The following is a 14,403-nucleotide window of genomic DNA, read 5'->3' as shown; positions in this document are numbered from 1 at the left end:
ATTTATTTATTTATTTAGGTATGTATGTATTTATTTATTCATTTATGTATGTATGTATTTATTTATTTAGGTATGTATGTATTTATTTATTTATTAATTAACTTATTTATTACCCATCTATTTTTGTCTAAAATGTATTTTTCTGTGTCTGTATTCTCACCCTCTTGCTACTGTGACAATTAAATTTCCCAAATCGGGATAACTAAAATTACCTAATCTAATCTAATCTAAAAAAAAAAAAAACTCCACTCGGCCTCCACGAGCGCAAATGGCTAATTTGCTGCTCGCCATTAGCGTTAGCATTTTCCGAGCTGGCGTGTTCCAAGTCTGGCCATTCCAAGGACGCTCCCCAAAGCAATAAATGACACATTTCTAGCGGATGAATGCCAAATGAGCTCGTTAGCGGGAAAAAATGACCCACCGCGACACTAAAATCGCACCTACGTTACGTCAACGTATCTCCACCTTCCCACACGGCGTCGGCGCGGAGGCGAGTTCACTTGTCATAAAAATGGCGGCGCGTTCCAAGACTTGCAAATCGCATCCGGAGACCCGTTAAGCGAGAGGAGTGTCAATCCTCGCTTGCGCCGCTGCATTAGACATTTAATTAACCTCTTTAGTCGGCGGGCCAAAGCCCGGGACCGCCGGGTCCGCGACGGAGGCGGCGCATGCTAATATTTGGTCTTTCGGCTGTAGCGTTAGCATAGCGCCGGCTCGTTTATTTCACGCGACGTTCCTGACCTGGAATTCATGCCGGTCCCAATAAAAGCAATATAAAGCGCGTTGAACGCTCCCGTCTTTGGACGGCGTTGGACTTGGCCTGGTTTTAACCCCGTTTTCGCCAGTTTAACAGCTAATAAAACTTTATTCTGCTGCAAAAACCTTGGTTCATTTACACTTAACGGCCCTGCTCCATAAATACCTGGTGTTGCTTTGTTGAACATTCATTTTTATACGTGGATGATTAAGGCTAGCGACGCTACGTGGATATCGTACAGAGCGGCTTTAAAAACAAATCTATGACGGCCACATAAAAAGCATTTGCTGTTGTAAAAAGGAACATTTATACGCATTGTATTTTTTCTCCCATAAGCAAAATACTAGAAACACCCTGCGTAAAACATTAAAGGGGAAATTTGATGGAAAATTGATTTTAAAATCTATGTTAAGTGTGAAATTAAAACCCAATTAAATGCTGGGCTAATTTGACGTATGAGCCATTTTTTTCCCCACAATCAAATGGTAACATAACTCATTTTTAACGATAAGGAGCTTTTTTGATCAAATAACTCTACATCCAAAAGGTAAAACATTGATAGTTATTTTTTTAGTTTTGTTAAAAAATAAGTATTTTCATTCAATGTCTAACAACAAAATAGTTAAAATCCTCTCCATCATTTTGTATTTTATCCGAAATTTGCCAAAATTTAACCGATTACCCTTAAATGAGTACATAAGAGTATAGATCTAAATTAAACCGCAGACACACTCCCAGCCAAAGTGGATTGGACGCCTATGACCGTCAATGATCACTAAACAAAGCCTTCCTAGTTGAAATGGATATGATGTCTATAACTGGCAGGGAATGAGTTAAAAACTCCAAAAAACTAAATAATCCAGAGCATTATATTGCTACTATAATGATAATATATATTTATATTAACACAAAACTTCGCCCAACCAAAAAAATACAAGAAAACTAAATCACAACCAATGTATCACATCAAAAAAAAAAAAGCCTTTTTGAAAGAGAGAGCCATAAACAATTACTACTTTCAAATGTTATTCCCTGAGAGCCATACTCACAATTTAAAAGTCAAAATACATGAAAATGTGCCCATTTTTTTGTCATTTTACCACCAAGAACAAAAAGTCTTTGAATCTTTTTGACAACATGGTTACGCTGTTGCTAATCAATGAATATCAATGAGTATCAATGAGAGAATAGATGCAGAAGACTCTAATGAAAAAAAAAGTTAAACAATCAAGTAGCTAGCCCCATCTCGTGTCAAAGATTTAAAAATGCAACACATTTAAATTCAAGCTTCCTGTGCGGGATATTTTGGATGATATTTTCATTAGTGGGCTACTAAACTGGACCCCAGCTGAACGACATTTGTCATATTTATGTCAACACGCAAAAGCCAACATGCACAAACATGGAAACATGGAAACACGCAAACATGGAAAGAAAACACACACGCACGTAAGCGCGGGAGTGACGAGAGTCGACTTCAAAAAGGACGGCTTGAAAAGAACGCGCCGCCGCCATGTTGGCTGCCGCCCTTCCTCCCCCGACTCCCCGTCCACGTTGAAAGGCCGTCCATTAACCTTTCACTGGTGCGGGCGCCCCGTGTGATCTGCCGCTTTCAGCCCGGGCCTTTGAAGGCCCCCGCGTGGGGGTGAAGACCGAAAAAACCACACCAAACAAACTGAAAGCAGGTACGAAACGAAGATACGACGACGGTAAAAGCAACGGAAAAGTGTTTTGGGACGGGGTTATCGTGTCGTCTTGTTGCTGCCGTTCTATAAAAAAAATGATCGCCAGATAGCTAATAGTCTTGAATTTCAAGAGCTGAGCTAAAAATTGAAAAAATTAGTCAACGGAGAGCACGTTAGCATAAACTTGTGTGGTTAAATAATACATTGGCACTTTGTCTAATACACAAAACAAACAAGTGCATGGATGTTGAAAATGGTTTGTTTTGCAAATGTTGGAATTGATTTTGCAGCATGCTATTGGTTTAGGGGACATCCCCCGCAGACACTGAATATTTTAACAACACAAGGAAGATAAATACGAGCATTGTAATGTTCATGTGCTGCGTTCCTTTCAATTATGAGAGTGCTACATTAAGTCCTAGCTTAGCTTTTCGCGCTCGTTCTGAAATGCTACTTTTTGGGCACGAATTTTGGGGGGTGTCCTACTTTTGCAAGGACATTACGTGACAATTTTTAGTCTTGATCTTATGTTATGAACTAACTTTAAGGTCACCGCGATTGACGGGGATGGATGTCCAATCCATTTGGCTGACATCATAATAAGGGTGAGCTCATTCGTGCAACAATTCAACACACAAATAGCATTTTTGTGAATCAGGGGGTGGCTTATATGGGAGAGATTGTAAAATTCAACAATTTAAGGCAATTTTAAGGTTGCGGTTTATACGTGGGGCAGCTTATACACGATAAATTGTCAAATTCAACAATTTTAAGTCAATTTTAAGGGTGCGGCTTATACGCGAAAAATTGTAAAATTCAACAATATTAAGGCAATTTTAAGGTTGCGGCTTATCCGTCGGGCAGCTTATACGCGAGAAATTGTAAAATTCAACAATTTTAAGGTTGCGGCTTATACGTGGGGTGGCTTATACGCGAGTAAATACGGTTCTCTAATGTCGCTAGGGAGTTTTAGGTTTCCAGCATTTCAGATATGATGTTTACCTTCTTTATCAACGCTAAATAGTACTCTGCCTTGAAGTTGTGTACCACCACTGATTATTCCAACGAAAAGCTTTCATTTACACATATTAGCATGTAGATTAAAATAATAATTAAGTGCGCACGCCTTGTTTTGTTAGTGCCAGTTCACAGGACAGAGATGTCGCTTATGCGGAACACTTTTCTTCACCGCCCTGATTAGACGCAAAAATAATAATACTTTATTTTGCAAACATATAGGAAAGATCGGAAACTCTTAAAAGGTGGAAACTCTCGGCAGCCCCGTAGCAAAGTTAGCGTCATCACCTCGCATAATGTTATTACTGCTCGGCTGCCAGAAAATCAATGAGGTTATGAATTAAGAGGCTGGTGAAATTACTATTTCAATATTATCCCATTTTTTACAGCGAATGTGCGTCGCCCGGCTGAATAATGGATACTGTTTTGAGGGCAAGCGTTTGGTACCTTTTCAATCATATTTCTTTATTGAGGGGAAGGCCACGATTAATATAGAGATATGTTGAAAGAGCAGAGTGCTGTGGAGCAAAAATTATGATTAAAAATGAGTGTGCCAGAAATCCATTTTTGTCACATTCAGGGGGGAAAAAATGACAGTAGGATTTTAGGGAAGGCACACGTGATGCAATTTCAGGTTGTAATGTGATGAAAAAACAAAACGAAAAATACAGCGATTGCTATGAGTGATATGCTAAATCTTAATTAATAACTATCACATCACCGTTTTTGCCTAGCTTGACAGCAGCAGTTATTTGTTGAAAATAATTTACAGGTAAACTCAATTTGCTTTAATGAAGTGTGGCAAAATATTCAAATTCAGAAGCAAAACAGATCATTTCTAAATGCCAACGATTGAGACGGAACTTGCAACATTTCTGCAACCAAGTGTACGTATCAGCTTTTTTTTTAAATAGAAACTTCACACGCCAAAAAAACACTTCCATGTGCTAACTATCAGTGTTTTTATTTCGAGTCTCAAAAAAGTAGTTTTACACCGCACTTGCTAACTTCGAATTGCTTGCGCAGCTATTTTATTGAAGCACATTGCTAATTGAAAGAGAGCAATGTTAGATATTAAACAAGACATTTAAATCCCAGGAATTACGACATTAGCGATTCTTCCTCCGGTTTGCACTTGCATGGTAAAAATCCCCCCGAAATCCTGTTGTTCTTCCTCCCTTTGACCCACTTTCAACTTCATATTCCGACTCACCACACGATAAAAACAACGAGCATGCTTTCAACACAATGCATGCTTTTGATGCAGTCATTCTATTGGCTCGTGCAGGTGCGGCTAACAAAGGGCGACGCGAGTATAAGCATCATAAACACAATGCTTTTAAATGGTCGAACCCAGAATTGAAAAACACAGGGAACAGGGAGGACAGTTACATAATACGAGATTAAAGTAGTACGCCGTTTTCCCCCGCGTTGTAGAACACGAGTAAGACGCACGAGGCTACGTGAGCGCATTTGCAAATTGAAACTTGTCACAAGCATTACGCGGCCAAATGACTTCCAAATAGCCTCATAACGCCACGCCGCCACCGCCGAGATATAGCGTGCGGCGAGGTTAGCGGCAAGCTAAATGAAAACCTCCATCATAGAGGCGGGCCGGTCGTGTTGTTCGGCCTGACGGACTTTCCGAGGGATTTGACACAACGGGGGGAGGGGGCACCGGGACGGTACGTTCCGCCGTCGTCGGGTAGCTAGCTAGCTAGCTAGCCAGCTAGCTAGCCAGCCATTTGGAGAAAAATTTCGTTACGATAGGCTTGCGTTTTGTCAATGGGCTAGTAAAGTTTTGCTATTTTGTTCATTTTACACACCGCTTAGGGTAGTGGGGGGTGCCGGACTCAACTATGGGCAGCAGGTGGGGGACATCCTGAATTGGTCGCCAGCCAAGTGAATGGCACATTGACACAAATGACCATTCAGTCAGAGCCAGGGATGATTTCGAGCATGCAATTAGCTTAGCATGGATGTTTTTGGGATGTAGGAGAAAAGTGGAGTACCCAGAGAAAACCCAGGCGGTCCCAGGGAGGACATTTAAACTCCAGGGAGGAAAGTCTCAGAACAGTGAGACGGTTTTGCCAACCACTCGTGACCTGGTTGTTGTTAACTTTCAATAAATACAATTCAATTGAAATCATGACAATTATTACGCTCACGGTTGTGGATGTAGGGCACAAACGCACCAACGAACATCGGGTGTATTCGCTTCAATGAAACGAGGTACCGAAATGTGCTGTAAATTCATTAGAAAGCCACAAATTAAGAACATTGTTTTACATTCAATTGGTGGTTAGATTTCATTTCCATTTTTCATTCTACATTTTTCAAGATTGCTTTATCTTATTGTCTAATGTAAGTGCATTAAGATGGTTAACTTCTGCTTATGTTTGTGTGAAAATGATCTAAAAAATTAGCCACTTGAATTGTTTTTATTGGCGACTTATTTTCACTTTGGGAAGTTGGAGTCTTCAAAATCCTTTTTGAGAGGAAGCTAAAAACCTGCGTTGGATTCAAACTTTTTGACGGAAATGTCCAATTTTGACGCAGAATCATTTGAAATCTGATCGACCAATTGCTCGGAAAGTCATATGTTAAACATCAGGCTGTAATAATACACAAAAGTGCAAATTAAATGTTAAAATCAAACCTGTGGGTTCCTAAACCAGTTCCTCTGATTAGCCATTTCCAAAGGCCTAAATTCCACCTCCATTGTTCTTATTTCTCCAGCGGTCCCGAGGTCATGATGATAATAATAGGGAATTAAATGAATCAATTCAAATTCAGCGACCTAAATGAGCAGCGCGGTGCTGCGGGGGCGAGCCCCATCTTTTTACATCCACGTGTGCCGGAGTCCATTAGCGGGAGAAAAGATTTGCGCCGTTGCTTCGGGGCTGAATACACGTTCAATTGATTACTAATGCATTATTAAGGACTCGGCTCGCATAGCCCAATGCTTCGTTTTTTGGGGTTTTTTTTGCGACACGCAGGCACGGATTCCCTTCCCTACAAGTCGCTTGTTATTGCACAGTAGGTCGAGAGTTTTATCGGTTGCCGAGCTGACGCCAAATCACCTCGCTCGAGCGGTAAAACATGGCTGCCAAAGTCGTTTTTGTCCCGGGCCACATCGTCGCTAGGGTTTTCTTCAGGGGGATGCCGTAATTAAATCTTAGGCTGGTGGAAAACCACAAAAAAATGGAATAAAGGGCAACGCTTAGGTACATGCTAATTAGCACAGAATTAAGGAAAATGACCATGTTTTAGAAGTAATGTAGAAAATAAAAACAATGAACTCGTTGACAATTTTGTTCTACTTTTTTTATATGATTATAATTTTGTGCATAGCGCTAGTATTCAAATTGGGTGGACAAAAGAGCCTATATAATATTTTTTTCCCACAACTAAATACATTTAATGGGTATCGCATCGGCAAATTCTCAAAATCAGGCAAAAAAATAAAATAAAATAAAATAAATCTTTAAAAAAAAAAGTTCATACTTATGGATAATTTAGCATACATTAGCCTAGCATTCATATTTTTGGGATGTGGCATAAAACTGTAGTACCCAGGGAACCCCCCCCACCCCCACCCCAAAAACAAAAACAAACAAAAAAACAATCGCTCATACCTATGGACAATTTAGCATACATTAGCCTAGCATTCATGTTTTTAGGAAACCGGAGTACCCAGAGAAAACCCACTCAAGCCCGGGAAGAACATGCAAACTCCACACAGGGAGTACCAACCTGGGATCAAACCCACGACTCCAGAACTGTGAGGCCAACGCGGTAACCACTTATACATGTACTTAATAAATAAATAAATTTTCTTTAAATAAAATCAAACAAACAGTCAATATTCTCTTGCTATAATCACGGGGAAATTCCGCCAAGTCGCAGATGTTCCACTACACAAACACGCAAGAAAACGGCGTCGAAGAGCCAAGGTGTCAAAGGTCAAACACACGTAAGACGACTTCACCCAGCGAAAACAAAGCGTCACCCGCACGTTCGCCCGACTCGCTGGTCAACCGACACGGCGGGAACACGCTAATAGCGGTGGTGACACATGCACAAAAAACTAATATTTACGGCCTCCCCCGTCGCGCCGGCTTTAACGCCACCACCGCCTCATCAAGCGGCACTTAAGCGCCCCCTCCCCCAACGCTCGCTAAACGTCCATCACCCAGAGGCGGCTCGGCACGGCGCCGGCTGGGAGCACGGAAGCAGATGGTGCGCTGCTGTCCGCGTGTCAAGCCACAAGCAGGACACCCAGCAGTCCCAATACCGCTCCGTCGCCCCCTCCTCGACACCCTCCGGCGTCACGGCGACTAACCGGGTCACCTGCTGCCAGGCGTAATAACACAATGTTTTATATTTCCCCCAAAAACGAACATACAACCGTAAACGTCACAATAAAATGCATGAAGGACAAAATACCGTATTTTCTCGCATATTAGCCGCCTCCGCGTATAAGCCGCAGCTTTAAAATTCGGTTTATTTTTTCTCTATCTTTCTCCATTTTGAAATAAATGACCGTATCGGCCGCACTGTCTTGCGTTACGGCGTTCCGTCCTTGTCACCTTGCAGTTTCGTGCCTGTTAAGTCTAATTTGTGCGCATATAAGCCTTACCCTTGATTCAGTCATCATATTTTTTGCGGCAAATACAGCGTATATGCGAGAAAATATGGTAATTCTTAATCGTATTCCCTTGAAAAAGTCTGCAGTAGTTTATATTCCTCGAAAAAATACAAACTTTAGGTTTTCTAACTGTTGTGCTTGGACAGGCCTTAAATTCCAAAGTAGAAATGAAATTTAATGTTTTTAGTCTAGCTAGAAGAAATAATTAACCTCGTATGTTCGAATGTATAAATAAGATGAGTGCGGACATTTATGCGAGAAAATACGGTTCATTTTTTTTAAAGGTCAATTGGTTATATTTCTTCAGTAATTTTTGCAAAACTTTCAAATACTATTGTAATAATAATAATAGTAAAAAAGTGAAAAAATCCCAAATCCGTATTCCCACTGTTGCAAAAAAAGCCAAGGCAATGCAGACCGCGTTCCAGTTTGGCTCCCGTTCCGCCATGTTTACGCTCTCTTTTTGCTTACGAATGGATTTTTTTGTCATTGTTGTTGTTTTTTGCATCCTTGATGGAACGGTCACATTCCAAAGATGACAATGCCAAGATTTATCAGGCTCAAGTTATGAACAAGAAGCCCTATTTTTTATTTATTTATTTTTCCCACTCCACATTAGCATGCTTACCGGCGTGGTCCAACATATCCCGACATCAATCAAACGTTGGCCCCGAAACGAATGCAAATCTTGATTAAAACCAACACGGCGACAAACCGAGCCAAAATGGATGCGGTAATCAGCAAGAGCGGCAAAAAAACAACATTTTTTCCCCTTTGTCTGCTCCTTGGGTTTATTCAATAACGCGTGCGTTCTTTGCTTATTTATAAACTCCACGCCGCGGAATACGTCGCTCCCCCGACCCCCCCGTAACACGGCGTCCGCGTTTCCCGTACGAGGGCGATTGCAAACGAGCGTGTAATATTTACGCCGACCGGGCTAGAAATGCTCGCTGAGCTGAAGAGCCTCGCGCGTGAATGTCAATAGCGCTCGCCGACCGGTCGGAGCGCGGCGACGGCACGAGAGAGGGCATCCGTGCGTGTGATGCCGCCATATGCCCGGCGCGCGGCGTGGCGTGGAGCATAATGCAATTGCGGTTGAATATTAAGTGAAGGCTGGAGAGAATTTTCCGGATTTTTTCGAGGACGGGACGGTGGCGGTCGATTGGTCGCCGGTCTTTTGGTCGCCCGGAAGTTAAGTGATAATGACCATTTAAATGGTTGCTCCAATTCCCTAAATACAAACTGCAAATGACTATTTAGTCATACTTAATGCCCTAGTCATTATTAGGCTAAAGAAAAGCTCCAAATTTCCCGGACTTTTGTTTTTTGTTGGAGAACTTGTTAAGACCGACTGACTGACGTCGCTTCTTAAAGGGACAGCGCATGTACATACAAACTCTTCTACACTCACACGTGGGCTCAGTGAAACTGCTCATGGCCATTGTTGGCTTTTATTCATGCGTAGACCGTCTTGTTTTACCTTGTTTTGTCGCCGCTCTTTTGGTCGTCTGTCTTTTGGTCGCCCATCGTCGCGGTCGGAGCGACCAAAAGACTGCGACCAAAAGAGCGGCGACCAAAAGACCGGCGACCAATCGACCGCACACGATTTTTTTGTGCATCTCTTCAAAAAAAAAAATCAAAATGGACCTACAAGTACATTGACAACCATTAGTTTCTGTAACCTAATTCAGTACTAAAGTAGACGTGTTTCAACATATGGCCTTTTACATAGCATTTTCCCATTTTTTTGTGCCAACCTGCTTGGGCAGGCATGTCCTGATTGTAAATATGTAAAAATATTGTAAAACTAAACCTCTTTTTTCCAACTATGTCGCGATAGATCGCGGAATCGATTTTTTGAAACATCTTTAAAAGTGAGTGAACCTGACCTACCTTGAGAGGACGGCGCCACGTTAGCGAGAGCCAAGGCGCACGTCAACACAAAGCAGACCGCCAGGGCCATGACGGACGGCGCCGGGTTGAGGCGAAGCGGGGCGAAGGGGTGGGCGGGCTCAGCTGACACCCTCTGCCGACCTAGAAGCAGAAAAAAACATAAAATAAATACCACAATTGCGGGTTTACGGCCACGGCGGTCAGGTAAGATTGACGTAAACGGCGACGGCGACAGCTGTCACGGCGAACGGCTCGTCACTCCGCCGCCATTGGACGCTTGATTGAAGCAGACGCGCGACATATGTCGCGGGGGCTGCTAATGCGGCCGTAGTCAACATGTGTGCGGGATAAAAAATGTAAAAAAAAAATAGTCATTGTGCCGCAGGACTCATCGCACATCTCATTTGCCTAATGAAATAAATCGCAATCTGGAACTTTAGCTCTTGATTTTCTGACAGCAAAGCCTGCTCCGGTCCTCTCGGGGCTTAAAGAGCGTAAACAGCCGAGGCCGACTCCTGCCGAGTTTGCCGCCTGTGTGTATATGTGTGTATGTGTGGGTGGGTGGGTGTGTGGGTATGTTTCTGGTGGCGGGGCGACGGCTTTCAGAGGATTGTATTCATCCCTGCCAAACTCCATCCCCTTTTATTTGATGGATGCCACCCGCATCCATACAAATTTCAGATACGAGTGGACGTCGGGGAGAAAAAGTCACCCTTGGATCGATAATTAATCAATCAGGGGATTAGCCGCCAGACGGATCTGGATGCCTCATTTTATGGGATTCATTTTTTTTTTTGCTGCCGGCATCTGCTTGTTAATTTGCAAAGTGAAAGAAACAAGACGATGCGTAGATGCATTTTATAGCCATTAGCATTAAAATGTCAAGCTTGAAGGATATACTTTGCATGGTTTATGGTAACCAAAAAGGATACAATAAGTCAACTCACTAATAAAATACTCAAGAACCATTTGGAGAACTGAAGAACTAAATGCTGTAATTCATAAATCTGCATTAGAATAAGGAAAGCAATCAACACTGTTTGTCAATCGACCAATCTTATACGAGGAATCCAACTTAAAAACAAATCAAGAGATCACACAAACAACAGCAAGCAATTCATCAAATGAAAAGCTAACTCGCTAAAACTGCCCAAGCAAAAAACAGTATAGAATTAGTCAACTAACTTACTGAAATTCTAAAAAAACATTTAGAGAACTACCAACCAATCACCTAATTGCCCCCCCCCCAAAAAACATTGTCAAGCGACTAATCTAATATGACTAATCCAAAATACCAACTTAAAAATAAACATCACTCAGTCAGCCAAACAACCACAACCAATCGATCTAACAAGCAACCAAGTGGAAACAATTCAAAAGCTAACATGCTAACTGCTCAAGCAAAAAAACAACACAGAATTATTCAACTAACTTACTGAAAATCTCAAGAACCATTTAGAGAACCACCAACCAATCACCTAATTGCCCCCCCCCAAAAAACTGGGCTAATAATCACCTAATTATTAGCCCCAAAAAACATTGTCAAACGACTAATCTAATATGAATAATCCAAAAAAAACCTTGAAAACCAACCAACCATCCCCCAATCAGCCAAACAACCACAACCCATCGATCTAGCAAGCAATCAAATGGAAACTAATCAAAAGCTAACATGCTAACTGCTCAAGCCAAAAACAAAGCAAACTTCCTACGTGTGGCTCCAGTTTTTTTAGCTAGGTCTACAATGTCTTCTGTGTCTTGTATCTGTATTGCTACTGCAACCAAGGAATTTCCCGAATATGGGATGAAATAAAGTTCTAACCTAACCTAAAAAAAACGGTCTAAACTAACAGCATCTAACAGCAACAACCCAAACCTAATGTACAGTCCAAACCAATTGGTATGATTGATCTGTTTTGAAGACAAGATACCCGAGCGTCATCTGTCCCTTCATCCGTCGCCATTTGGCTTCCTCTCCTGGCTTTGACCTTCTCTGATATTTACCCATCTCCCCGGTGGCGCTGGCCGTCCGGCCCAAAGCTGCGACCCGCTGGGTGTCGCCGCACGGATTAACGCGCCAGAAACCAGCGCTGCCAGAGAACCAGACCGGACGAAACAACAACAATAACAAAAAGGCCAGCGCCATCTTCCCGTACTTCTCCTTTAAATCAGGTATTTTTGTCCTCATTTTCTTTCACTGCAGGAACACCATCGACCCGGAGAGAGCACAGACGCTATGAAAAATAAAACAGTACTAACAACTAGGGCTGGGAAATTCCAATTACAGTGGTACTTCGACATACGAGTGCCTCGACATACGAGCAATTTGAGATACGAGTAAAATTTCGGGCAAATATTTATCTTGAGATACGAGACAAATTTTGATATACGAGCAGAAAGCGGACGCGAGAGGCTGCTCATGAGAACATCATGGCCACCGTCTTTCCCGTTGCCTAGCATTTTTTCAGTGTTTTTTTTCCTCGTTAGTCAGTGCGAATGGGACCGCAATGGCTAATACGAGAGGAGTATATACTACTTCTGGTTGGCAAGTGGTCGTGCGTTATCCTATTGTGAGGACATTTGTGTGCATCATTTTGGGAATATTTTGAAGGGAAGACAAAAGCAAACAACCCTCGATAGGTTGCATTTGAAAGTCAGGGTGGAGGCGGGGCCAATAGAGCCAACCAACAAGAAGAAAGGTATCAAAATGTCAAACAAAATTAGGATTAAGTTTAGTGTAAGGTTAGATTAAACTTATTTTTGAGTGTGTCTGCATCGTCATCCAAGTTCATTTAAATTAGTTTGTTATTTTACAAGCGCATTGCCGTGCTAAAAGCCGCCCCCCTCACTCCCAAATCCGTCTCATTTTAGTCCTATTAAACACATTTCAGTACTATTAAACCACTAGTTATTTGTTACTTTGTTAATAGATGTCGAATTAGAACAAATCAAAATGTTTTTCCAATCCAATATCCTGTTTTGGGTGTTTTTTTCAGAGGGTTGGAAACAATTAATTAGTTTTTAGTTCATTTCTATGGGAAACCTTCATTTGAGTTACAAGAAAATCAACATACGAGCTCAGTCCTGGCACGAATGAAGCTCGTATCTCGAGGTACCACTGTATATCACGATATCACAATGATCGATACGTGGGTCAGGAAATCATTCAACCGTATTTGACAATGCGACTAATGAAGAGAAAAACAAGATCTTTACATCCTTCTGCTGTGAATTTCAATGTAGTTTACCGCCCGCCATTCATTAGCCGCCATCGCTAACCTCCTCGACCCTTCCCTTTAACAACTTCGGGTTGGACAACGGTAGCTTTCCCGCGGCCTCGGCGGAGGAGGCGAGCGGGGAGGGCGCCGGTTGTGACGGCACGGAGAAGAAATAGCAGGAGCTGGAGAAACGCTTTCTGTTTTGTGACCCAAAAAGACGGAAAGCGGGCGAGCGAGGTACGCTTTTAATGTAGTGGGAAGGAATGATGAATGAAGGGAAACAACGGCATGACAAGACGAGGAAAGCGGGGAAAGGAGGGCGCCTAAACCAGCCCCAGTTAATGGCAAACGCGGGAAAGACGGGAACAAATGAGCTCGGGAGAAATATAGAAACACGCTAACATTTTCCACCAAGTCTGATTATCTGCCAACGGTGTCGCGCGTCACAAAAATTGCTTTCGTTTTTTGGGGGAAAGTTCTCGCAACAAAGCGTGACTTCATCAATGCAACTTCACGACTGAAGAAAAATGTGGAAAAGTCCATTATTTTAAAGAATACATTGAAATGTACTCTGGAAATTTTTAAAGGAATTTGACATTTTTTTTCTTAAGAACAAAATCTAAAATGATCTAATAAAACATTCTTTTTTTTAAGAATACAGTTGTTTTTTTACACGCTTTCCTCTGTAGGATATACAAACAACATAGTATTCTAAAAACAATACACATGTATTCTTAAGAAAAAAATGCGGAATAACAAAATTTAATAATATATTTCAACAAAATTAAATCTTTCACTCAATTTAGGAATGTTTTAAAGAAATATAATTCCATTCACCAGATTTTCTGTTAATTCAAGTCATCACATGACCAACAAAACATTAAAATTCTCATTCATAAGAAAAAAAGAGAAAAATTAACGCCAAGTCAAATTTACATTAAAATTCTCATTCATAAGAAAAAAATGAGAAAAATTAACGCCAAGTCAATTTCTTTAAATCTTTCCCTCAATTTATGAGCAATTTAAAGAAACAGTGTCCACAATTCAACCAATTTGAATTTCTATTCAGTCCAAACTAACCACCAAACCATAAAAAATACCTAATCAAAGTCTACCAATATTCATAACCAAATCTCTACCATTAATATCAAACAATCAAATACAAAAAATCCACAAATAAAG

The 14,403-nt window shown here is 41.5% G+C and overlaps 1 protein-coding gene across 4 annotated transcripts in view; it reads right to left on the bottom strand.

The window, feature by feature from the left end:
- Nucleotides 1-14,403, bottom strand: part of LOC144087977 (adhesion G protein-coupled receptor L1-like) — a 121,975-nt gene that overhangs the window by 59,641 nt on the left and 47,931 nt on the right. For all 4 annotated transcript variants that reach the window (XM_077618135.1, XM_077618136.1, XM_077618133.1 and 1 more), the window contains one exon: nt 10,004-10,144. In XM_077618135.1, coding sequence (XP_077474261.1) covers nt 10,004-10,073 — 70 coding nt within the window. In that variant the 5' untranslated portion in view covers nt 10,074-10,144. The remainder of the gene's footprint in view (nt 1-10,003; nt 10,145-14,403) is intronic.

Source organism: Stigmatopora argus, chromosome 14, assembly GCF_051989625.1.
Source record: "Stigmatopora argus isolate UIUO_Sarg chromosome 14, RoL_Sarg_1.0, whole genome shotgun sequence".
Classification (NCBI taxonomy): domain Eukaryota; kingdom Metazoa; phylum Chordata; class Actinopteri; order Syngnathiformes; family Syngnathidae; genus Stigmatopora; species Stigmatopora argus.
Note: the sequence above shows the minus strand (reverse complement) of the source record. Positions and strands in the feature narration are given on the sequence as shown.